The sequence below is a fragment of the Lolium perenne genome, chromosome 1, assembly GCF_019359855.2.
Source record: "Lolium perenne isolate Kyuss_39 chromosome 1, Kyuss_2.0, whole genome shotgun sequence".
In the NCBI taxonomy this organism is placed as follows: Eukaryota; Viridiplantae; Streptophyta; class Magnoliopsida; order Poales; family Poaceae; genus Lolium; species Lolium perenne.
In genome coordinates, this window is record NC_067244.2 from 191,636,150 (window position 1) to 191,660,648 (window position 24,499).

Genomic DNA, 24,499 nt, shown 5'->3' on the forward strand with positions numbered 1-24,499 from the left:
CTGGGGTTGTGTTCGCCCCGTCCAAGGCCAAGTTCTTCGCCTGGCTGCTTGTGCAGTCTCGCATCCAGTCCCGGGCGGCGCTGCTTAAGAAGCACATCCTCTCCGAGGACGAAGCGGTCTGCCCCATCTGCGAGAGCGAGAGGGGGACGGCGACGCACCTCATCTTCGGCTGCCCCTTTGTGCGCCGCTTCTGGGACGCCATCGGCTGGAGCTTTCCCGTTGACGCGGATGTGCGCCGGCTGTTCTCCTACGACACCCCCGCGCCCCGCGGCTCAAAAGCGACATCGACTCTCACCATCCTCCTCTGCTGGAATATTTGGAAGCACCGTAATGGGGTTGCCTTCCGTGGTGAGCGCGCTAGCCTCCCTCGCCTCCTCTCCATGTGCCGCGAGGAAGCTGCTCTCTGGGAGCTCCGTGCTCCGGCAACACTGCATGATGAAGTCGTCGCCTGGTCCTCTCACCTAGGCGTTTTGTAAATTGCTTGTGCTCGCAGCTGCTCTCTCCATCACCCCCTGTGTTTCTCTCTTTCTCTCAATCTCTCCTGCTGTAAAACTTTGAAAACGTGGTCTCTTGTGCCAGTTGGAAATACGAATTCAGGTGGGGATCCTCTCCCCCCCGGTGAAAATTCAACAAAAAAAAAAAACTTAGATCCAGCGTGAGCCATGCGCAAGAAAATGAAATCATCTCAACAAACACCAGACAAAACGGGCCATGCTGGAGTTATAAAAGCAATAATCCTACACCTACGGGCTCTCCTTACGGACTATGCTTACGGGCAAGGCGTGGCCTGCTACGGTTGGGTTTTGTTTGGGGTTGGTTAATTTTCTAGTAAATCACAGCACACAACTCCTTAACACGTCATCCCGTAAGTCCATTTTGTAAACAAAGTGTCCGTAGATGTAGCATTACTGTTATAAAAGATAGGTTCTACTGTACATCCTATACCTCATTACATGGTGCAAAGAACTCTGAACCTGGCAATTTTCTGACAACAAGCTGTTCAGTAGGCTGTATCTGCCATCTGAAACACATCCATACAAACTATTTTCGGTTTCAGAGGAAAATTGGCCCTCCACAAGTCCAGTGCGTTTAGACCATGCAGCAAAATGAACCTTTTTTTTCCGCCACCGCTATCAACCATTGATAGCGTACAAAACCAGAGAGCCAACAGTTTGAACAAAACAACTGCTGGTTTCAGTGTGGAGATACAAGCGGAGACATACTGTATTGTCTCTCTTGTTGTTTGTTTACACCTTCAAAATAAGAAGGAAAAAAAATGCCAGACTGCAGTAAACGGGTAGCTCCTGATGATAACCTGAACAAAAATGATACAAGAGATCTCACGGTCGGTCGCCGCCTTCATCGTCCACCTGCACCCCTGTCCCCTGGTGCATTCCTCCTCTTATTCCTTCCGCAGCACCCCCAATGTGAAAGGCCTTATGCCATCTCGTGGCCCCGAGTTGTCAAATTGGGAAAAAGTGTAGAGGAAAAGGGGTGTGGTGTAAAAAGGGGTATTAAACATGGATAGTGAGAAATGATAAGGGCTCGGGATAAATGTAGAATCCATTATTTTATTGTTGGGTATCACCGTATCAGAGAGCAGAATACATAGATGCATGCACGAGCACACATGAACTAGTAGTAACCCAGCTACTAGAGTACTAGCTAGCTCGCTTAGTTCGCGCAGTTGGCATTGCAGGGGCTGAGGCAGTCGGCCATGCACTTGCCAATCCCCTGTTCGCAGAACTGGCATCCTATTGTCGAGACGTAGCAGTCGGTTCGGCAGTCCATGTCCAAGTTTATTTTGCAGTCGCAGCTACAGGTCCCGTCGTCGCAGCAGGACTTGCAATTGCTAACCTTCGCATTGCAGTTGTCGCAGTCCGGCTGCTTGGGCTTGCAGGAACCCTCGCATCCCGCATCGCACTTCGAGCTGCATGCCGGGATGAGAGGGGCCCAGCAGTCTCTGCATGATAGCGGAGGTGCCGGCCCTGGCGCAGGTGCCGGTACCGGAGCAGAGGCTGGTGGTGTTGTCACCGGCGCTAGCGGCGATGGTGATGGTATCACCGGCATTGGCGGCGGTGGTGGCGCTGAGTTGCTCAGCGACGGACAGCGCCCCATGGAAGGTAGAACCAACAGGGCTAGTAATGCCGCTACCGCGGCCACCTTGAATGCAGCTGAACCTGAAGACATAGTTACAAAACAATCTTGGTGGCTAGCTAGCTGAAGATACTAGGTGAGAGCAAAGGGATGGTATGAAGATGGAGCGAGATGCCTAGACTTTTGATACCCTATTTGATGAAGCAGTGGATGCTATTTATAGGCACGCCCTAGACCTACCATGCATATATAAAAAAATCCTTGAATTGCTATAACTAGATTTGGATAGATTATGGAAATTTTAGTATTAGAAGATGCAGACTTGATATACACATAGTCAACTCTTACAAGTTGGCATTGGATCTAGTGCACATAAATATCCATGTCGGCTGAGCACTAATTTTGGTTAGAGTTTTCATGGTGATCACGTCTACTCCCTCCGTCCTCAAATAAGTGGACATCTAGCTCTAAATTTTGTCCACAAAAGAGTGTACTCCTATTTTCCCAATGCATTTTAATTGCTTCTCTCTCATCACACGGAAATCAAACCCAATAATATTGAGTATATGCTCTCCTTGTTTTCTACATGCACTTAGCTCATTTGGGGTGAAATAATTAAAGATGAGAGATGCATCTTTTCAATGCATTTTTTACTCCACTTCATAATTTATCTTGAAAAACCCACGTGTATACTTATTTGTGGATGGAGGGAGTAAGTGTGATTCATAGTAGTCTAGCTAATTAGTCTAGGCTAAACAGGTTAGAAATTGCAAGAGTTGCGTGCGTGTTAGCTTGTTGTCTAGAACTACTACTTTCATCCTAAAGCTTAGAGCACCTCCACCCGTTGGCGCTTTCTACAGCCATATCTGACGATAAATAGCGCTGGATTGGACAAACTTTGACGTGGGGAGTGCTGAACTTCCAGCCGTCTCCCCAGCTAGACACCCGGAGATCGGTGTTTTTGAATTTAGTTTCACAAATAAATTCATAGTTCGGCGAATTTGCCAAATTTTGGTCAATATTTAGCTTATTTTTTTAGAAATAAACGTTACAGTTCAACAAAGCAAGCAATAATTTGATAAGTTTTGAAACAAATCAAATGGAAACTAGTTGGTGTTGCCTCGAAGCCTCCATATGTGCTCCACCAGATCATCCTGCAGCCGTTGATGCATTGTGGAGTCTCGAATTTCCTGACGCATAGCGATGAACGAAGCTCACGATGCCGGCACCTAGTGATTAGGCTGTGCAAGACGACCCTCTCTGTCATATGGTGCAGCTTGCTCGCTCGCTCATTCTCAATAATCATGTTGTGTAAGCACACACAACAGTTCATCACCTCCCACATTTGATATTTGGACCAAGTCATAGCGGGGAACCGGACTACAGCAAATCTCACCAAATGCACACTCGACGTTCTTTTGGCAACTTTCTTGTTCCTCGACAAACTCCACCTCCTTCGGGAGGACGGGGCTTGAGATAGTCTTCACAAATGTTGCCCACTTTGAATAGATACCGTCTCCAATATAGTATCCCTTATTATAGTGTCGGCCATTGATCACAAAGTCAACCGGGGAAGCATGATCCTCAACAAGTTTGGAGAAGATCGGCGAGCACTGCAAAACGTTGAAGAAGTGCCAAATTCAGACAACATGGGTAGCCAGTGCCTCAAGTATTTTGGTTAGAGTTAGTTTCCATGGTGATCACGTCTAAGTGTAATTCATAGCAGTCTAGCTAATTAGTCTAGGCTAACAGGTTAGAAATTGCAAGAGTTACGTGCGTTTTAGCTTGTTGTCTAGAACTACTGTGGCTGAGACTCGTGGTTGGATGGTATTACTACTTTCATCCTAAAGCTTAGGGCTTTAAAAAAAATCAAATCAATTAAAGTTTGATTAAATTTTCAAAAGAATCTACCAATAAAGTATGAAAATATATTTTATTATCTATCTAATAATATTGATTTTATATTTTTCATGTTAATGTTTTGGTAAAAACTTGATTAGATATGACATAGTTTGACTTTGTAAATATAATACAAGCCTTAAACTTTGGTATGGAAGTAGTAGACTAGAAGATCGTGTAGTGCTAGGATTTGTGTCATTGTAGGCTTAGGCAATGGTCTTGAGTCGGTGCTTGGTCTGTCGTGCGTGTATATAAGCACATCAAAGCCGCCCTAGATTGTATATAGAAGAGTTTAAAGAAAAGAGATATAAAGACAAACGAAACAGACAAGGATATAAAGACAAAAGAAACAGACACGCCATGTTCCCTTGGCGACTGTGTCGTGTTTGTGTTTTTTATGTGATTAGACGAATTCCAATAATTGGTACTAGAGCAAAGGTTGAGAATTTGAAGCCACGCTTGCTCCGTGGAAGCGACCCTACTAGCGTCTCGGGGTGGAGACCGTCGCTCGGCAGAGACCGTCCCTAGGTCTAGGTGCGTGCCTTTAGAGGGAGTATCTTACTTCAAAACCATTAAATTAAATTTAACGGAATTTAATGGTTTTGATCTCATGCAACACCCAACACTTGCACGCGGCCATAGGCAAAAGGGATTAGTAGCGAATCACATAGATACATACCATTAAATTTAGATACAACCCTAAAAAACAATGCATTGGAGTACTTGTATCGTAAGAAAAATCACTGCCTATAATAACGTGCTAAGAGCCAACATTTTTGGATTCCAAATTAAGAGCAATACTCCTAGTGCCTTCTGCAAATTCGACTAATTCACCTGACATTATTTCACCAAGACCTATAATACGAGCAATCCCATCCCCCACTTGAACTACGCGACCAATATTCTCAATCCCTACTTTCCTATTATATTGTTCAATACGTTCGCGGAGAATTTTATGACCCATTGTGAGCCCCATCTCCTCCTCCACCGATTTTGCATCTGCTAATCGCCCCCTCCCTCTACAACAAAGATTTTGCCCCCATCTTCGTGTTCCCTGCCCATCCACCCAATCTCGAATGTTCCTGCGCTAGGACAGCAGCAGACAAAGCTTCAAGCAAGAACAGATGAGCAGCATTATATCATTGTCAAGCAAACGCTGGCCATTTCGGCAGTAACAAGCCAACAGAAATGATGCATACACGAGCACCTGGTACCTATAGAAATGTAGCAGAGCGAAAAGATTACTAGCCTTAATATCAGTAGAATGACCCCAAAATCTTATTTATTCCATACTTATGCCATAGTGATTTTTTGATCCTGACAGCCAAACTAGCTGAGTAGACTACCAAGCCCCGATGAATGACAAGAACTCAAATTTAAATGCAAAATATGCAGAAGCAAAATTTCGATCCCGGCAAAAGCGAACACACACCAGCACAAAAAAATCAAAATAAATGGTGATTACATCACAGATTTTGGTTGATTTCCATTTTGACTGATAATTACGTCGGTTTTCTCGACTTGGGAGAAGACAATGAGCATGGAGAGACAAATCTTTAATAATGCTTTAGCAGAAATATTTTCATACAGTCAGAAGAAAAATAATGCAAGGGAAATGCTGCCTAGAAATACCCTTCCCTAGACCCCACAATGTGTGGGAGCTTTCAGGGGTATGCCCTTTTTCTAGTCAGAAGAAAAATAGAAATCTGGCACGGCAGGAGTATTAAAGGTAAGTTCTTTTTTTCAGTGACAGGTAAGTCGATGTTTTTTTTTTTTGAAACAAGGTCTAAGTTGAAGTTGACACAATTGATATGGTACATCCAGAGTAAAGTTCTAATTTAGATGTACTTACCAGAGTTCTGTACGTGAAGGAAGGTCTTTCCAATAGTTATCCACGATGATCTTCTGATCCTCAAACCTGAGCTTCCAGATGCACAATGAGTGATGTAAACACGACAGACGCCTGCACAACAAGCCACGAGAAATGTTGAATGCAAGAACACCCGGTAATGATAGCAATGCAGCAGTGAAAAAAGTGAAAACCTTAAAATCAGTAGCAGAACACGGGAGTTTGATTTATTCCACAACCATTCCGTGTGATATTTTGATCTTAATACTCGAATTAATCATGTACACAACCAAGTCTGGATGAGTGACGGCCACCGAAATTTAAATGCAAAGTATGGAGAAGCCTAAGAGAACGGACATAAGAACACCTGCATAGAAATCCAAAATAAATGGGTGAGTGCATGCAACATTTCATGAATTCCGTCCAGGAAATAAAGAACCTCCCAAAAGGAATTAGCTGATAGTGATATTGATTTCCTCAACTTGTGAGCAAAAATAACAAGGTGCGCAGAGAAACAACTATTAAATAATGCTTTCATAGGAGAACCATTTTCACTGCCCTGAGAAGGAAAAATGGAAGCATGATATAGCAAGAGCATAAGCGGAAGTTGTTATTGATACGATATAGCAGGAGTGAACTTGGAGTTGATGTACTTACCAGATTTATGTACAGAAAGTAACAAGATGACCATAATGTCACTAGTGTAGCACCATAGTCTAATTCATTCCTGAATTATGCCCAATCGGTATTTTGATTCTCACACCCGAACTAGCCAAGTAAACCACCACCGAGTCTTTGAGGAGTATTGAAAACCCAAATTTAAATGCAAAGTACGTAGAAACCTTTGAGAACGAACATAAGAACACCTGCATAGAAAACAAAAACAAATGGTGAATAAATGACTGATTTCATGATTCTCGTCCATGAAGAAAATCACATTGGTTTTCTTAACGTGCGAGTGGGAAGACGAGGGAAGTGGAGAACACATCTTAGATAATTGGAATGGTACAGCAGGAGCAAAGTTCCAAGTTGGATATACTTACCAGATTTATGTACAGGAAGGAAGGGGTGGCCACAACACCCCCATGTCATGCATATGGCAGCAAATGTGCATGTGTGATGAGAATTGAGTTGTAAAAAGGCTAGAAGAATGTACAAGCGAAACCCCTCCAAGGAGAGGCCTGTGTAGTAGATGGAAACAAACACTGATTAGATCATAATAATGCAAGAAAAGGGCGAGGTGGAAGAAAGCAATGAAATATATTTGTGTTGCTACCTTGGATCAGTCATAGTATGATTTCTGGGATGGTTCCCACTAAGCCTCTGCACTGCTGTATTAGATCCTCGTTGTCACAGGCGCAGACATCTAATTCTTGCAGTGATTTGGGGAGGACATCCGTGGGCAGTGACCGGACAGCTGGACATGAATCGACCTCTAACCGCTTGAGGTTGGTCAGCTTGTGCAGCCCTCCAGGGAGGTGCTGAAGCTTGCCGAAATAATTAAACTTGAGTTGCTGGAGGGAGGCAAGGAGGTGAAGGGCGTCCTCTTGCTCCTCGGTGAAACGCTCCATCTCTCCGTTCCCATAAAGGGACAGGTAGGTGAGGGAGGGAGACAGGAAGCTGCAGATGGGCGCTGCAAGGAGTCCCATGACGTCATCTGTACTGAGCATTTGCAGTTTGGAAGAACAAACTGCAGGGGGTGGAACAAACTGCACTTCTCCTCCATCATCCTGCAGCAGCAGCTGCCTGGGATTGGCATCCCATCCATCAAAGAATCTAGGGCTGCCACAGACGTATAATTCTCTGAGCTGTCCCCCCGGCGACAAGGAGAGGCTCCATGCCATTGCATCTTAGATCATTTCCGCAACACCACAATTCTAATTGGGTGAGGGAGGTGAGGTTCGAGAGGGGATCCAGCATCCCCATGCCTCCCACACCATTAAGACTGAGGTTTTGCAGAGAAGATGGGAAAAGGCAGCAGGAAAAAGAGCTGATGGCAGATAGAAACTTGGGGGAGTAAATAACATGTAAGCTCTGGAGAGATCGCAAGGTTTGGAGCCCTCTTTGTCCTCCTCCTCTGGCAGGAAGAGAAGTTGAAGGGTCCATCAGAACCAGCTCTCGGCATCCGTCGATGTACAACTCCCGCAGCGAATCAGAGAGATGGGCCGGTAAGAGCAGCAGCCCATCTTCTTCCACCTCTGATGTTGCTGACATTGTCCTACCTCCTTCTTTGACCTCTGATGCTGCTGCTGACGTTGTGTGTTGCTGCACATCCACCCCCACTGCCAGCTGTGTTATCTTTGTACAGCTTCTGATCCCCAATATGGAGAGTCTTGGGAGGTGGGTGAGAAGCTCTGTCAATTCCTTCCCACTAGCACCACGATATTCTCGGACCACAAGACACTCAACAGGCAGTTGCCATTCAACATCACCCTCACCTAATGGCCCAACTAGACCATATAAACTGTCTGCATCCAGTTTCTTCAGAGAGGTTAGCATCCGAAGGTGCTTCGACTCCAGAGGTGGGCACTCCCGGAGTGTCAGCTGCTCAAGACCTGTCAAGTTATTGAATGCTAACACCTGATCTAAGCTCTGCAAATCATCCTTCCCAATAATAGACACATCGGATGATTCTGAGGAGTACTGAAACTTTTCTAGTATCTGTACACCTCCAAGCTTAACAGAACGCAGAGTTTTGGTCCAGGGGATATAAGGCGCTAAGAATTCTGGACATTTTTTTATGATAAGATTTTGCAGTTTAGGAAACCAATCAATGGTCCCGTCTTGATCTGGTTTAGGGGAAACAATGTGGTTTGAAAGTGGCAGCCCCAAGAGTTTAGGGCAGCCTCTTATAATCAGTAGTTGCAAAAGAGGAAACATATGAGCCTCCTGCGATGGTACCCAGTTTTCGAAACTTCCCAAGCCAACAAGTTCAAGCCTTATTAGCCTGCAAAAGCTTTGCTCTATCACAAACTCCTTCATTAAGGCAATATTGTACAATTTTAATGTATCAAGACCGTGCATCTTCCCTAAAGAAGGGAGACATTTCCAAGAAACACCAACGAGATGAAGAGATTGAAGAGCTTCAACAGCGAGATTATCACCCAGCCATGTTGGACAAGAAGGACCTCCATGCCCTCTAATGCACAATTCTTCAAGATATCTATGTGGTTGAAGGCTCTCAAGGACGACTGCTTCCACACCAGGCTCAGTATAACACCGCTCACTATCCCAATCTAATGTTAACCTCTCCAAGTAGTTTTTCTCTATCAGTTTTACTTTAGCTGCTTCTTCTCTCGTGTGTATATTCTCAAGGTTATAGATGCCAAGCTCCCTTAGTTCGGTCAAATGCTCTAGTTGCCTTGGTTCAAATCCTTCACTTTCTTTATTGGCTCTAAATACCTTTAACTCTTCTAAGAGTACAAGTTTTCCCACGTTAAGCATATCAGAATGCAACTCATCACTTGGGGCATAAAAATGACGCAATTTTGCAAGGTTGCTCATGTCTTTGGGCAAATCACAACAACCATACCACTGTCCTAGATCCAGAATCCTCAAATGATAAAATCTAGAAATGGCAAGTGGTAAATGCATATCCCTCCCATATTTTGTCCCCAGACATAGGTATCGTAGGTGAACAAGTTCTGAAAAGTTATTTAACACGGACTCCACAGAAGATGGCATGTTAACCAAATGGAGAAAGCGAAGAGCCTTTGCTTCCCCAAACAAATCACCCAAAGTGTTGACAAAACTTTCATCTATTTCTCCAAAAAACATCAAAGTATGCAATTGTTTAACCTTCAATCTTGTCTTCAGCTTTCTTAATTGGCTATTAAAGTTTTCACGAGACACTGTATCATCATCATCATCTATGATTATAGACAAGTGACGGATGGATGCCTGAATGTATACTGATCCCACATTGGAGCGATGTAAACTAATACAGTCACGGGATGCAACTTGCAATGCTAAATCATGTAGCAGGTCATGCATAACATACCACGGAGAATCATAAATTCCCTCTATGAAAAATCCATGCGCGACCAAATCATTTAAATTGCTCAATGCGATGTCTTCAAATGTTCGGTTTTGAGCATCAGATTGTAAGATATCTAGTCCTATCCAAAAATTGATCAGATATCCGCCACTGAACTTAAAATCTTCAGGAAACAGTGCTGAATAGAGAAAACATTGTTGCAATTGGAAAGGGAGATAGTCATAGCTAAGCTTCAAGGCAGGCATAATGTCATTGACACCGGTCTGAGTCTCCCATTCTTTACTTTCTAGGATCCTTCTCCAATGACGCAAATTAAGGTCCTTTCTCAGTAATCTCCCAACAGTTTTTGCTGCAAGCGGGGATCCCTTTAGTTTTACCATTATCTTATCTCCAGTCTCAAGAAGAAAACCGTGATCCCTTCTACGTTGGTCATCACCAAAGACAAATGAATGGAATAATTCTCTAAAATATTTAGATTCTAAACCTTCCAACTCTATTGAATGGTCATTTGTCCCAACCATCTGTGCTATTGCTGGAAATCGAGTTGTCACTAGAATCATGCTACCCTTTTCTTGTGATGTTTTGAGTGGCAGTAATAACCTTTCCCAGTCATCCTCATTACTGCACTCCCACATATCATCCAATACAATCAAGAACCTTTTGGATTTTAATCGTTTTTCAATCAGCTCTTCTGGTCTATACCCCTTTTCCCCTTCAACTGGAGGGAGGTATTTTTTAATATCTTCAAGCAGCTTATTCAGATTGAAACTGAGGGATACACATACCCAAATCACTACCTGAAAATGATTTTGCACTTCTTTGTTGTGATATATGTGTTGTATGAGAGTTGTCTTCCCTATTCCCCCTGGACCAACAATCGGAAGAACAGTTAGATCCTTGATACGGTATTTACCCTTGGTCATATCATATATGATGCTATTCACGATATTGTCCCTCCCATACAATTTTGGCTCTATACTTTGACCGGTGGTGATGGGACGACTATGGGCAATATCTGGGACAGTGATACGGTCACAACTCTGCAGAATCTTGGTAACCTCTCTGCGCACAGGCTGCAGTTGCTCTACAATGTGCTTCATTCTTTCAGAGAAATCAACCCTATTAAACCCCAAAAATGGTGTTTCTTGCGAATGCTCAATCTGGGGCGGACCATAAAGAGTTGACTGGCCAGAATTATCATCATGAACATGTGGGGAAGATGAGTGAGGGAGAAGTTTACCGAGCTTGGGCATGCATCCACTGACCTTCTCCTCATCAGCCTGATTGGCGTTTGGCACAGCGGAGGAACTGCCATGTGACCTCTGCCTAGCACGTGGCCAGTAGCAGCAGCCGACCCGCTGTCTTGCATCTTCTAGTACTTGTCCAGGTTCAGCAGGGGCGGCAGCAGAGGATAAACCAAGCACAGCTCTGGCAGTGTGATGAGCATTGAGGGCAAGGTCATGGATGCCACCCTTGGCATGATGGTCTGCAGCGTCGTACGTGTCGTGGAGCTCGTCATGGATGCGGAAGTAGTCCAGCTCGTCCAACAAGTCCTCGGCACAGCTCGCCGAGTCCCGCAGCTTCCATAGCAACTCCTCCATGGCTTGGCCGCCGATGTGCTTGCGGCTGGCGGTTTCGAGCGTGGCCTTCACGAGCAGCAGTTCTGTTCCCAGGGCCTCAACGTTGAGGCCCAGGTTCTTGCTGTTATCCCAATCCCCCAGCACGCCATTGGCAACGGGAGCCAGTGCCTTGCCCACCACCCATAGCGCTGCGCTGATGAGCGCATTCATCCTCTAGACTCCTCAGGTGCGCCACGCACAAAGATCTCTCAGTGTGTACGGTATCTGCTGCACTGGCCTGCATCCATGAATCAAAAAGAGTTCATCCGTTAATACAGCTGACGCCGCCAATCATGAACCAGTAAACAGTAATTGCAATGAAATAAATTAAAATTAATTTTATAAGTTGTAGCTTGCTACCAGATATTAGGAACACATATGTAGATGCTTGAGAGGGGCTCCTGCCTGCCAGGATTTTCACGGTGTGGAGGCCGTCACCCGTGAGGGACGTGTTGGGGAGGCTGTCGTCGGTGAGGGATGTCACCTGCCTGCATGAGAGTTGTGCTGCTCAGGACGAAATATGGTGCGTTGTAGGATGGGAAGATATATGTTTACAGAGAGATGTGCATATTTTGTTCTAGTTAGGATTGGAGTTGCCACAAGCTTCTTAGATAACTTTCTTGTTCCTCTCTATCTCTCTCTCTCTCTCTCTCTCTCTCTCTCTCTCTCTCTCTCTCTCTCCCTCTCTCCCTCGCTGCTAAACTAATCGCAACAATAACAAAAACAAACACTACTTGGGTTCAGACCCCTGGCTGGTGGCGTTGCGGTCTTCAAAGCGCCGAATCCTAGCCCGGGCTTCTTACTTTACTCTGTCCCATTCTCCTACTCGTGGCTGGTGAAGATGCGGAAGACAAGGAATAACCAGGGCCTTTTTTTCGAGAACTATGGCCTTTAATGGGATTAACTGCAGACTTATTAGTTGTACAGGAAGTTCTAACCATGTGTGCTAGCAGAGCAGAGTACTAGCAAAGGCCCTGGCAACCATGAAGTTCTAATCCTAGAATACCATGGGGCCTTTTTGCACGAAATTCCACTGGCAGATCGAACATTGTTTCTGGATCAAGCGTGGAGACAACACACCACCCATAATGCTGTCACCCAATTTATACCTGCGTTTACAGACCAAACTAACATGATTCTTTGGAATAGTTCAAGACCTATCAAATATTACAATGGCCTCCCATCAATAATGTGCACCCAGTTCCCGGTAGCTATATCGAAAATTGATGAAAGATGGACAATTAAAGACATTTGCTCTAAACGACGTCCTTCCATTGCTTAATCAGCAACTGTGTACTACCAAAGATTATTGGCATACTACTACTAGTTGGTAGGAGGAAATCAGTTTACCAAGACGAGTTGCAGTACTAGTAACTAGTAAGGGTGCGGTTAGCTCACCGCGTCGCCTTCCTCCAGAGGCCTCTCTACGTAGCACGAGCAGAGGAACGGCAGGAGCGCGATCAACGCCGCCCGGCACGCTAGTCGTCTCAGATGCCACTGCCGCGGGCCACGGACCTACGGTTAGCCGCTGGTGCGGAAACTTGGGAACAGACCGAGGAGAGCAAACGCTGGCTTGGTCGCCGGCGTCGATTCGATTGGTGGCGGAGCGGCCGGACCGGAATTGAGCTGTGGGTGGCGGAGGTGTCAGCCGGAGGGGGAGGAGATAGACCGGCGTTTTTTTTTTTCCGAGCTGGGATTATTACGCGTGCGTGTGCTGGTCCAATGCTAAACTTTTGAAATCGTACTGGTAAGAAACAACATGAAGACCAACACCTAAGCTGGAATAGCTCAGTTGGCCAGAGCGTGTGGCTGTTAACCACAAGGTCGGAGGTTCAAGCCCTCCTTCTAGCGATTCTTTTTTCGTGAATGCTTCTGCATTTTTATCATTAGATTTTTTTTTTCACTAGACCAAATTGCGTTCTTTTTTCGTGCGGGACGGTTTTAGTCTGCAACTCAATGCTTCTACATTTTGATCATTAACTTTTTTCACTAAACTATATTACTCCGTATTAAAGTTTTTTTAAAAATAAGATAAAAGATTTGCTATTTTTATTCATTAAAGAGCAGTTTTAGAGGTCTTAGGGCATCTCCAACCGCATGACCCAAACGGACGCGCTGGGCCGTCCGTTTTGGGCCGTTTGCGTGGCCGCCCGGAAGCGCGGACGTTTTGGGCCGTTTGCGTGGCCGCCCGGAAGCGCGGACGGAGCCCCGCGTCCGCGCGTCCGTTTGGGTCGCGCCCTGCGCCCAACGCGGCCGGTTTGGGTCGCGGCCCCGTACAGTACTTTTTCTTGTAAATCCAGTATAAAAACACAAAATAAATTGTAGAAAATATATATAATAGTTCAAATGCTCAGAATTTATTACACATTACATTGTCCACGTAATGAAGGATAAAGTATTATTCAAAAAAAAATGAAAAAACGATACAAATGATCTAGGCTACCGGATTTCCTTCATCATCGTTGTTTGCAGCATTGTTGCCTACATGCTGCCAGACGTGCTCGATCAAATCTGCCTGCAGCTGGTTGTGTACAGCTAGATCTCGAATTTCATGGTGTGCATGAAGAACTTCCTGGAATGATGCCGGACCACATTGAGGAGTAACCAACTCTCCCTGGCCCTCCCAGTCATTATCATAGAGTGAATCATCCCGCTCTACCTCAACAATCATGTTATGCATGATTACACATGCGGTCATCACCTCCCACAGAGTTTGCACATCCCAGGCTCTGGCAGGGTGTCTGACGATAGCCCAACGAGCTTGGAGGATGCCAAACGCCCGCTCGACATCTTTCCGGGCTGCCTCCTGCTCTTTGGCAAACCTTGCCTCCTGCACTGAGTTGGGTTTTCGGATTGTCTTCACGAGTGTAGCCCAAGGTGGATAGATACCATCAGCAAGGTAGTACCCCTTGGTGTAGTGGTGGCCATTGATCTCAAAATCCACATCAGGGGACTGACCGTACGCTAACCTATCAAACACCGGAGAGCGCTGCAGCACATTGATGTCATTGTGCGAGCCAGCCATTCTGAAGAATGAGTGCCAAATCCATGTATCCTGTGAAGCAACAGCTTCAAGAATGATTGTGCACCCCTCAGAATGACCGCTGTATGCCTCCTGCCAACCAAAGGGGCGGTTCTTCCACTCCCGAGTGCATGCGATCTATGCTGCCAAGCATCCCGAAACCCCACGGAAGCGTTGATTGACAACGACGAGCCGTGTCCTCTGCGAGAGGTTGCCGGAGAGTCTTGTTCTCCGAACGAACCTATCAACGCTCTCTGAGAACACGTACATCGCTTCCAAGCCGGTAGACTCACTCATGCGCGTGTACTCATCTACGAAATCACCGGCAACGCCATATGCAAGCATCCTAATCGGCTCTTTGTGCATTTACGAGTACGAAGAGAGGCCTACCTTGCCAATTGCATCCACTTTCGCGTGGAAGTAGTCGTCGTAGAGCTTGACGCCATCCATTATCCGGCGGAACAACGGTCTGGACATCCGAAAACGACGGCGAAACAAGGCCGGCGTGTACAATGCCTTGGGGTGGAAGTAATCGGTGAAGAGCTGGTCGTGGCCGCGTTCTCTTTTGCGGTCCAAGGCGGCGGCGCGCCCCGGCAAGGACCCCCGGTGCACGGGGATCTGCGAGACAATGTGATCGTGGATCATCAGCGCAGCATCCGTGAAAAATTCGTCGTCCGAGTCCTCGTCGGACGACGTATCGATGAAGTTCTTGAAGAAGTAGTCGTCGTCGCTGTCCACCATGATCTACAGATGAAAAGGGACAAATTTTAGTATGCCCATTTCATCGAACACGTCGCACGCGGAGGCCATCCGGTGCGTCCGTAGGGACCTGCAGGCCATGGCCGTCTCGGCCGACTTGCGGTCTGCAAACACGGTGCACGAGAGCTCACCTCCGGCGGCAACGGCGCAGCTGCGAATGGCGGGAGGTCTCGCGACAGTGGGAGGACAGCGGCGACGGTGACGGCGTCCTCCGACTCTGCTCCGACGCGGCGAAAGCAGCGCGGGGCCGCGACCTATGCTTCCGCCCCGCTTGCTGGCGTGTCGACGACGGTGGCTGGCGTCGACGCCTCTCCCAGATCGCCGGTCCTTGGCTAGCGGCGGAGCGCCGGGAGATGTGTGCGAGGGGTTTGTGTTGTGGGAGACAGACAGGCGGGCCAGGGGCGGACAAGGGGAGGACGCGAGCGACCAGCATCCGGCGTCCGCGGCCACGCAAACTCGTCCCAGATTTGGGCCGGGTTTTGGTCGTCCCGGACGCCGCGGCCATCCGTTTTAGGGATAGGTCCGCGCGCTGGGCCGCGTTTTTGTCCGGCTCGACCCAAACGGACGCGCGGGCGCGGTTTGGGTCGCGTGGTTGGAGATGCCCTTACAAACCACGACTTAACCGGGAGAGGTCCTTCTAGCGTTCCTATCTTTTTCGTGCAGTCAGTTTTAGTCTGCAACTCAATGCTTGTACATTTTGCTCATTAATTTTTTTACTGGAACATATTATTGTTAAGAAAAAAATTAAAGGTCTTACAAACCACGACTTGTCAAAGAGGTTAAGCACAAAACCAAAGCCTGATCTGAGGCTCCACATTGCCCCTTTTTCGTTTATTTAGGTTACAGAGCATGTTCGAGGTACGGTGCTGTTTTAGAGAACGCGTGTGTTTCTTTTCTTCCATATTTCTCACAAAATCAGCATCAGAAGTGACGCCATTGTCTTCTTTGTGTATCGCCTCAATTCCCTACTCCTTGATGGTACGCATAGTGTGCTAACTAGTTGTATCAACATCGTGAAGTCCAAGTTAATTCTCGACATTGGACCACACTCTAATAGTGAACCGGCACTTAAAAAGAATGTGGGAGGCGGATTCTTGCACTTGGTTGCAAAAGCTTGCATCTTTCACAATTTTGCTCCTCCCCTCTCAAGTCTATCCATCATCCAAACTCTATTTTAGATGATCAACCGAACAAAAAAAATGCACTTAGAGGTCCCAAGCTTCCAAACTAAGGATGCCATGTCACTAAAGCGTGTGTCAAGGAGAAAAAAAAATGAAGAAAACAACGGACAGTGCTACAAAAGTTAGTAGTGTATCAGCTCCGATTCATAAATTTTAGGCTTATGATTCCCTACGTCAGGCAAATGAAGGCTAGTCTACGCTCTTCACTCTTGCTTAAAAACTTGAACACTTGTATCTTATGATTGATTAGATCGGGCAAATGAAGGCAGCCCGATCATTTGGCGTGATCAAGAAAACAATGAATTAAATCTGTTCTACATACCGGATCGTATCATGTCTCTCCTCTCATCCGCCGCCTTAACCCTAGCCGCCTCTAGTTTATCCTTCTCCATAGATTGGTTCCCCCTCCTCCGGTCGGCTTCGCCGGCGTTGGGAGGAGTGGGGAACCCGATCTATGCGTGGAGTTTCGAAAAAAAAGTATTGTGTTCATTAGACTATGTTAGGATTTTGGTAGCCGCCTTCTTGTTGGTTTCCCCTCAATGGAGATGGCATCGCCTGCAATAAGTGATCTTCGGCCTTTCGTTCGGCGACGAGATCTTCTTCCCGGCGTCAATGGTGGTGTTGAACAATCACAATTTTCTAGGTATGGGTCTTCAGATCTTGCTTCGCCAGATCGATTTTGGATCTTTTGTCGTTGTTGCCGCGAGGAGGATTATGCTCGCAGTTTTTGTCCCGGCTGCTACGTCCTCGACAATGGTGATTCGTACTCTCGGCTCTCCATCGATGACGACAAAGCTAGTCGGTTATTATTTCCTGATATACTGGTGTTGGTACTCTTGCCGATATTGTATGACTGCTTTAATGGTTGCGTGTGTGCACGTAGCCTTGGCATTGCGGTTCAAAAAATTATGGGAGAACTTTCGTCGATATCTACAGGTCTATGTTTCGTTATCTATCTTTGGCTGCCTTCAGAAAAGTACAAGATTGTGTTCTGCAAGAAGAAAGAAATTGAAGACCTCAAAGATTTGTTACTAGACTTTATTATTTTGTAATCATTGGAGTCAGTTTATGTATCTCTACCATGTACTATTTGTTGCTATGAATATATGTGGTATTGATTGTCAAAAAAAAAACAATGAATTACCATGGACTGAATTCTACGAAGAAAATTATCTATGCATGCCTTGTTGATGGCAAAATAGATGGGTCCAAATTCATAATCTTTGTGATCCAATACGGTCAGGCAGATTGCCAACATGCTCCAGTGCTAGAGGTACATAGAACAAGAACAAAATAGTCTCACAAAGAACACTAATAGCCAGAACAAGAATATTGATAGTACATTTGTTTTGGGAAAAAATAGTGTTTCAAGTAGTAATAACAGTAATAATAGCCAAAACAAGAATACAGAAGATAGTGGCATAGTGCTACAGCAGACAATAAAACCTACCCAGCCTGTAGATGGCATGAATCTCTTTGCATTATGATAAGACAGTTTAGCATAAAGAGTCGGAAAGCAAACTAAAAGACAACTGTGTCTAGCATGGTCCCTAGGGTCTGAACTATGTTCGACGACATCAAATTCGAGACATGCTCCTCCAAATGCTTCTTCGCATCCTGCCGCCCAACATTTGCAATCGCCAGTTTCTCAGGCGTCAGCTCATCCTCCTCCTGCACAGCCTTGTTGTACTTGATGGCCAGGCTCAGCATTTCCTGCTCAAGACAACACAAATAAGTAAATAACAGACCACGAAGAATACATGAGCTTGCATCGTCGACTAAACGGATCTTCTGAGTAAAAGTAGAATACCACACACCTCAACAGTCTCCTCGTTGGTCTTTGAATGAGTGTCAAACCTCCTCAAAATCAAACCATCCGTCCATTTCTTTTTATGTAGGTTCAGCAACATCTTCTCCTCAAGCTCATTTTTCCGGTAGTTGATTGCAATGGAGTAGTAGTGCCTGTTCAGCCCGTGAATAAGAGCCTGGCAATGGAGATAATACAACCATTTATGAGAAATTAACAAAACAAGAGTTCATAGGGCCCAGACTATAGTAGTTACCTGAATAGACGGCTTGTTTAGGTGGCCAACATTCGATGTTGTCTGTCGTGGCTCCTGGCCAAGCATCATGGTCTGAGGGTTAATGAGACGGAATGCATCAATGACCACCTTCCCTTTGACACTCTGGATGGGATCTATCACAACAGCAACTGCCCTGGGATTTAAAGCTTCAAAACTCTGCATGTCAACTTTGAAGATGTTAAATATTGCAAGCGTACTTGGCCACTTCAGTACAAGATTTCGAAAAGAGTATAATAAGGTCCACTAAAATCATAAAGTAGGTTGCCACTATAATATGTTCTATGGGAGGAAATCGTTTGCCACTATTCAAATCATTGCCTATGATGTTAACTTTTATGCTTAACATGTTTATAAATACAACTTTGAGATTTTCGAAATTAATTAATAGGTTGTAATACAATTGCCAGGATTTTTTTTTGCGAAAACAATTTCCAGGATTTTCGAATGCAGCTACCTAATTGTTCAGACACCCTTTCTTTTTCCAATACAATTACCAGATTTTTAAAAGCATCTAACAGATTGTTTAGACACTCTTTCTAGGTTTTCTAATACAATTGCCAGGTTTTCAGAAATCAACTACCAGATTGTTTAGACACCTTTGCCAGGTTTTCTAATACAATTGCCAGGTTTTCTGACACAGTTGCCAGATTTTAAGATTGTTTATACACCACTGCCATCTTTTGTGATTCAATTACCAGGTTTTTAGAAAGCAGCTACCATATTGTTTAGATACCCTTACCGTGTATTTTAAATACAATCACTAGGTTTTTCGAGGTTGTTTGATGCAGCTACCATGCTCACAGAGTAGAGCGTCGAATCATCGAAAGTTGTTATAGCCACACCAGATTATCTGGTACTAGATACTCATTTTGTAGCATATATTTACCGGTTAATTAAAGTGTATTACCTATCATATATTTTTCGCAATATCTAGCTGTTACATGCTTTTTTTTAGCTCGAGTTGTTCCACGCTCCATGCTAAAAGTAAAGTAGAATCCATACATGATGCTGGGAAAGGAAAATACGTTGCAAAAGATCTTGTGCACACTGCAGCGAAGCTGACTAGGCAGAGAGTACTTGTAGTACTTAATTTGTAGTGTCCTGTAGCAGATTGCTAGGTTCCTGTGTCGTATCTTGTAATACAGTAATAGTAGCTTGTAACAAAGGAGACTAGGCATAGCCTACTGTGATACTAGAAGGCAGCAGCTCCAATGTAGCAGTCAGCCTATAACACTCTTGTAGCTACCTTTCCCCCCGGTAGCATAAGGTAAAACAACACCCGTCTTTGGATGGGTCAAAGTGGAATCAGACGTGCGGGTGACAGCACCGCAAGCTAAGACATATGTATGGCACCTATAACTATAAGTAGATTTTTCCTTCAATAATTAAGCTTTGGCTTGTTGTGAACTTATAGATCATCACCTATTATACTAGTATTACTCTATTTTTTTCACTTTGCTATCCTACAGTACAGTGGGACTGCATAACAGCCAACATATCGGTTTGTCAAAACAAGTTAATCAGGACGTTTTTACAATAAACGAGAACAATAATGATGGGCTAACATATATTTGATAAATTAGTGGATGCGATGCAGTACAGTGTGACTGGCAAAAGTTACATATACATTTGTCAAACAATGTTTTACAATGCATAAGGAACAATAAGAAATAGATGGAGAATGCATAGACCTGCTGAGTATTGATGTCAACTCCGGAAAGCCAGCAACCAAATCCAGGATGTGAGTGGTACCAGCCTACCACCATTTCAGGTCTGTAAAAGGAGTATAACTATTAACAAAATTGTTTTCCTACAAAATAACTGAGCAAATACCACACTTGATCATCGAATTCTTATTAAAGAAAATGCATCCACAAGAGCTATGGCCAATATTATTACTCGAAACAATTTGCTAGCAGTAAACATACAAAATCTAGATATGTATCAAGATGATCTGCATGTTGTATGAGAAGTAATGATGCTTCTATTTCCCTAACAGAGCATACATGGTTGAATAATTTGTGCACGTATTTTGTGAGTAAATATTAGTGCTAGATTATCAACCCAGTGTATTTTGAGCGCATGTTTCCATAGTTGCCTCATTGTATCATGATCCAGTTTTGATGCAACAGGAAGCTTTTGATATATCCTAACGACCATGCTTAGCAACAAATAAGGTCTGATAATTTCTCTTTTTTTTGCAAAAAAAGGGTCAATGTTCCACAACAGGACGGGTGGGAGCATTTTGCATACATCAATACTGCATATGGCCTCATGGTTGCATGGGTGAGTATAATGGAAGTACTAGATTATATGGGTGAATATTCTTTGGCTGTATTTTGAGCATACATGGGTGAATATGTTTTGCTCGTATTTTGTGAGTAAATAGAAGTGCTAGGTTATCATCTCAGCCTATTTTGAGCGAACGATTCCATAGCCGCCTCATTGTATGATGATCCAGTTTTGATGTAACAGGAAGCTTTTGCTATATCTTAACGATCACGCTTACCAACAAATAAGGTCTGATAATTTCTCATTGTTTTTTGTAAAAAATGGTCAATCTTCCACAACAGGACGGGTGGGAGCATTTTGCAGACATCAATATTGCATATGGCCGCATGGTTATCAACATTGAGGAACCTATAGATTTTGAAAAGAATCAAATTTGGATATTGATTTGCTTGCACGATTACTAGTTTCTGTAAAAAGGGTCAATCTTTCACAACAGAATATGTGGGAGCATTTTGCATACATCAATATTGCATATGGCCCCATGGTTATTAACATTGAGGAACCTTAGCTTTTGAAAAGAATCAAACTTGGAAATTGATTTACTTGGCACGGATGTAAGACAAGAGCAAACCACAACTAACTGATCTCTTCTAACATTGGTAGAAGTTCTGGCGTCCACAGTTCAAAACAGGGATCGACAGAAAACTAGAATCAGGAGAGGCAAGTCATGAGGCAGCGCATACCTCCCGGTCTGCTTGAGCATGTCGAGCATGTTGGTCTGGAAGGCGTGGTCGACGGCCTCGACGCTGACCCCGGTCCCGCTCTGCGGCATGGCGAAGACGTCCACCACCCTGACCGTGTAGTCGTCGACGAACTCGCCCAGCATCAGGCCCATCACCTCCATCGGCACGCCGGCCCTCCCTGCATCGTCATCGGCGGCGGCGCGTGAGGACAGATCTCGCGCCCTGACGGGACCGGGACCTAGCGCCGGCGGAGGGGGGTTAGGGTTAGGGTTGGGGGCTGACCGTGCTTGAGCATCTTGAGGAGCGCGAGCGAGGAGATGTAGACCTGCTCGGAGGAGTCGAGCAGCGGCGAGTCGCTCCCCGGCTGCCCCATCCCCGTCTGGCCGAAGATCCTCTGCAGCCGCTCCATGGCTTCGCCTTCGCCGCCTTCGGATCGCTTCTTGCTGCGGTTGCTTCACACACGCGAGTACCCGGTGGTCGCTGCTGCGCAGCGCACAGCGAGGCTGGAGTGTTTTTATTGAGGGAGAAATTGGGCCGCGGTATGCTTTGTGAAGGAACCGGACTGCGATATGCTTTGTGCAAGAGCTGGGCTGCGATATCCTAGTTGGAAGAACTGGGCTGTGGAGCCCTGTTAGCCGATGGCATGAGGATAGCTTTGCCTCAGTTTTACTTTTTTCGAGTTTTTGATTTTCCAATACAAAATATCTTGAAAATTCAGTGTGTTTTTGTTTCAGAACAACTGTATTTCCATGTAATTCAACTCTATGACCACTAGTATGAATTAATAGATCGCGTAAAGTATGGTAAACAGACAAGCTCGGTTTGTAAAATGATCCGAAAGTTTTGTGAAACGAGCAATGGGCCATGTAGATCGCAAAAAAAAAACAATGGACCATGATGCCTCGGTGAGCTGGGTTTCTTAACGTTTTCAGCTAACCCTTTTGTTTCATTTTCAGCAAAAGATAACTCAAGAAAATAGTTATCCAGATTTACGAGTAGCCCCGAGAGCTCCACTAAGAACAAATGACCTACATGAATCTTTACACATGTTGAGAGGTACTTAAACTAAGTGGCAACCAAAAACTGTTCCTCAAATAACTTATCGCCGATTGAATACAAGCAGTATGTATGGGACTGGGACTGGGACTACTGGAGGCGATCAGGAGGTGGCCAAGAAAACCCATCTAGGTTTCCGTCCTCTCGCCGATGTCGTCGGTCCGCTCCGCCTCCGGTCATCTGGTGCTCTTGGGATCTGTAATGTCCCAGGTTTAGAGACGATCGAGGGGTAGATTTTAGAAAGGGATGTGCATTGCATCGTAAATTCTAGGAAAATTTCGCGCTTTTAAAACAAAACTGCATCGAAGGGGGACAGGTTTCTCTCTCGACCTCCTACAGGCTTAGGGTTTCGAGAGTGCGACAAACTTGTTCCTACTTAACTAAATTAGGGTTTTGAGACGAGAGAAGAGAGATTGCATTACAATCTTAAGTTGCATGATTGAATTCGAAATTAAGTTGCATGATTGAATTCAAACCAAATTTGAAATTGAATTTCAAATTCAAACATCAAATTGATAACTCATAATTCAAACTTGAGACAATTCAATAAACAATTATAAGAATATAAGAATATAAATAGTACAACACTTAGATAAAGCTCATTAAGTAAAATTTGAGCTTTATTTATAAACACATATAATACATTGTCATTTACAATATCCAGATTAGAAATATGAATTATTACAACACATTACTCAAATTGGAAAAAAAATAGAAAAGAAAATAAAAGAAAAGTACAAGGTGAGATTCTATCCTAAATACTACAAAGTGATCTTCATTTGAACTTGGATTTGATGATCTTCATGTTCATACTGATCAACTTCTTGATCCCTGCACACAAGCAAAACAAGAATAGCATTATACCAAGTGGCAATGCCACTTGGCAGGTTAGAAATCAAATGAAATAGAGAGGATATGAACAAAGATCAGCCGAGCTGATCCTCTCCAAGTCCAAGTGCACAGCATCTGGTGTACACACACACAGCCTGCACACAAGGCTGTGTGCATGCAGCACACACACACAGTGAGTCACCAAGGTGAAATGGTGGATCTGTCGACCAGAGAAGCAAGGGCCAGGCATATAAAACCTTTTCCACAATAAACCCTAGCTCATTCATCGACAAAGCAGCAGGGTAAGTCACCAGATACCAAGAACAGATCAAGAACACCAAGAACAGGTGAACAGCTAGAGCTGTTTCACCTATTCCCCAATCACCAGAAAGTAAACCAAGATATCAAGCTTGCAAGGAGGAGCAGGGCAAGCCAAGAACTCAATCAGCAGCTGAACCTCTACACCAACACCCATTTCTAGGAGCTGGAGTGAGGTATACACAAAGAATCATGAGCAAGCATCTGTCTTGCTCATAAATAAGTATGAGCATCAATCACACACAAGCAAAAGGGTGTGAGTACCCAGTTTGTATCATCATCTGGCTACTAAGCCTTTTGGTGCAAGCAAACTAAAGAACAGTCAGAAGGAAATTACCAAGGGAACAGTGGTATGTCAACATGGTGACATACCAGAGAAATCCAACCTGGATTAATCCCTAACTAGCCATTCAAAATCATCTAGCACCTAAATCCAAGCAATCCATCAGACAGATAGACAGATTATGTCTATTCTTGTTGTCAACAGCAAAGGTAACTCGAAAACCAACAAGGTTTCTTCCAGTGAGATATTCACTAAGACACAGCAAGCCAACAAAGGTGGGAGCTACCCTAACAACAAAGAATTGCTGTCAGGGCCACCTCAACCACTATACCAAATCCAACAGAGAAGCCATGCACAGATATCATCACCCAGATGGGTTCAAAAGAAAGCTAGGGTTCCCAACAGATGTTGGCATCCCTCTAGCTCAATCAAATTAACTGTTAGATGATCACAACTGCAAGCAGTTCACATCATTTATCCACTTAGCTAAGCAAGACAACACAGATAAATGAATATACAAGTAATCAAT

At 44.7% G+C, this 24,499-nt stretch overlaps 1 protein-coding gene, 1 non-coding gene and 1 pseudogene across 2 annotated transcripts; 1 reads left to right on the top strand and 2 right to left on the bottom strand.

Annotated features, from left to right (window-relative positions):
* Positions 1-4,637: 4,637 nt before the first annotated feature.
* Positions 4,638-13,161, bottom strand: LOC127316865 (uncharacterized; annotated as a pseudogene).
* Positions 13,162-13,238: 77 nt separating this feature from the next.
* On the top strand, positions 13,239-13,312 carry TRNAN-GUU (transfer RNA asparagine (anticodon GUU)). The gene has a single exon. It is a non-coding gene; the product is annotated as a tRNA-Asn (tRNA).
* A 4,432-nt stretch (positions 13,313-17,744) lies between these two features.
* On the bottom strand, positions 17,745-21,979 carry LOC127316874 (26S proteasome non-ATPase regulatory subunit 14 homolog). The gene is made up of 6 exons (XM_051347346.1): positions 21,765-21,979; positions 21,483-21,660; positions 20,199-20,280; positions 18,487-18,663; positions 18,241-18,408; positions 17,745-18,136 (listed from the first exon to the last, which is right to left on the bottom strand). The coding sequence occupies exons 1-6, from the start codon at positions 21,889-21,891 to the stop codon at positions 17,945-17,947; spliced, it is 924 nt and encodes a 307-aa protein (XP_051203306.1). The 5' UTR covers positions 21,892-21,979; the 3' UTR covers positions 17,745-17,944.
* Between the last annotated feature and the right edge of the window lie 2,520 nt (positions 21,980-24,499).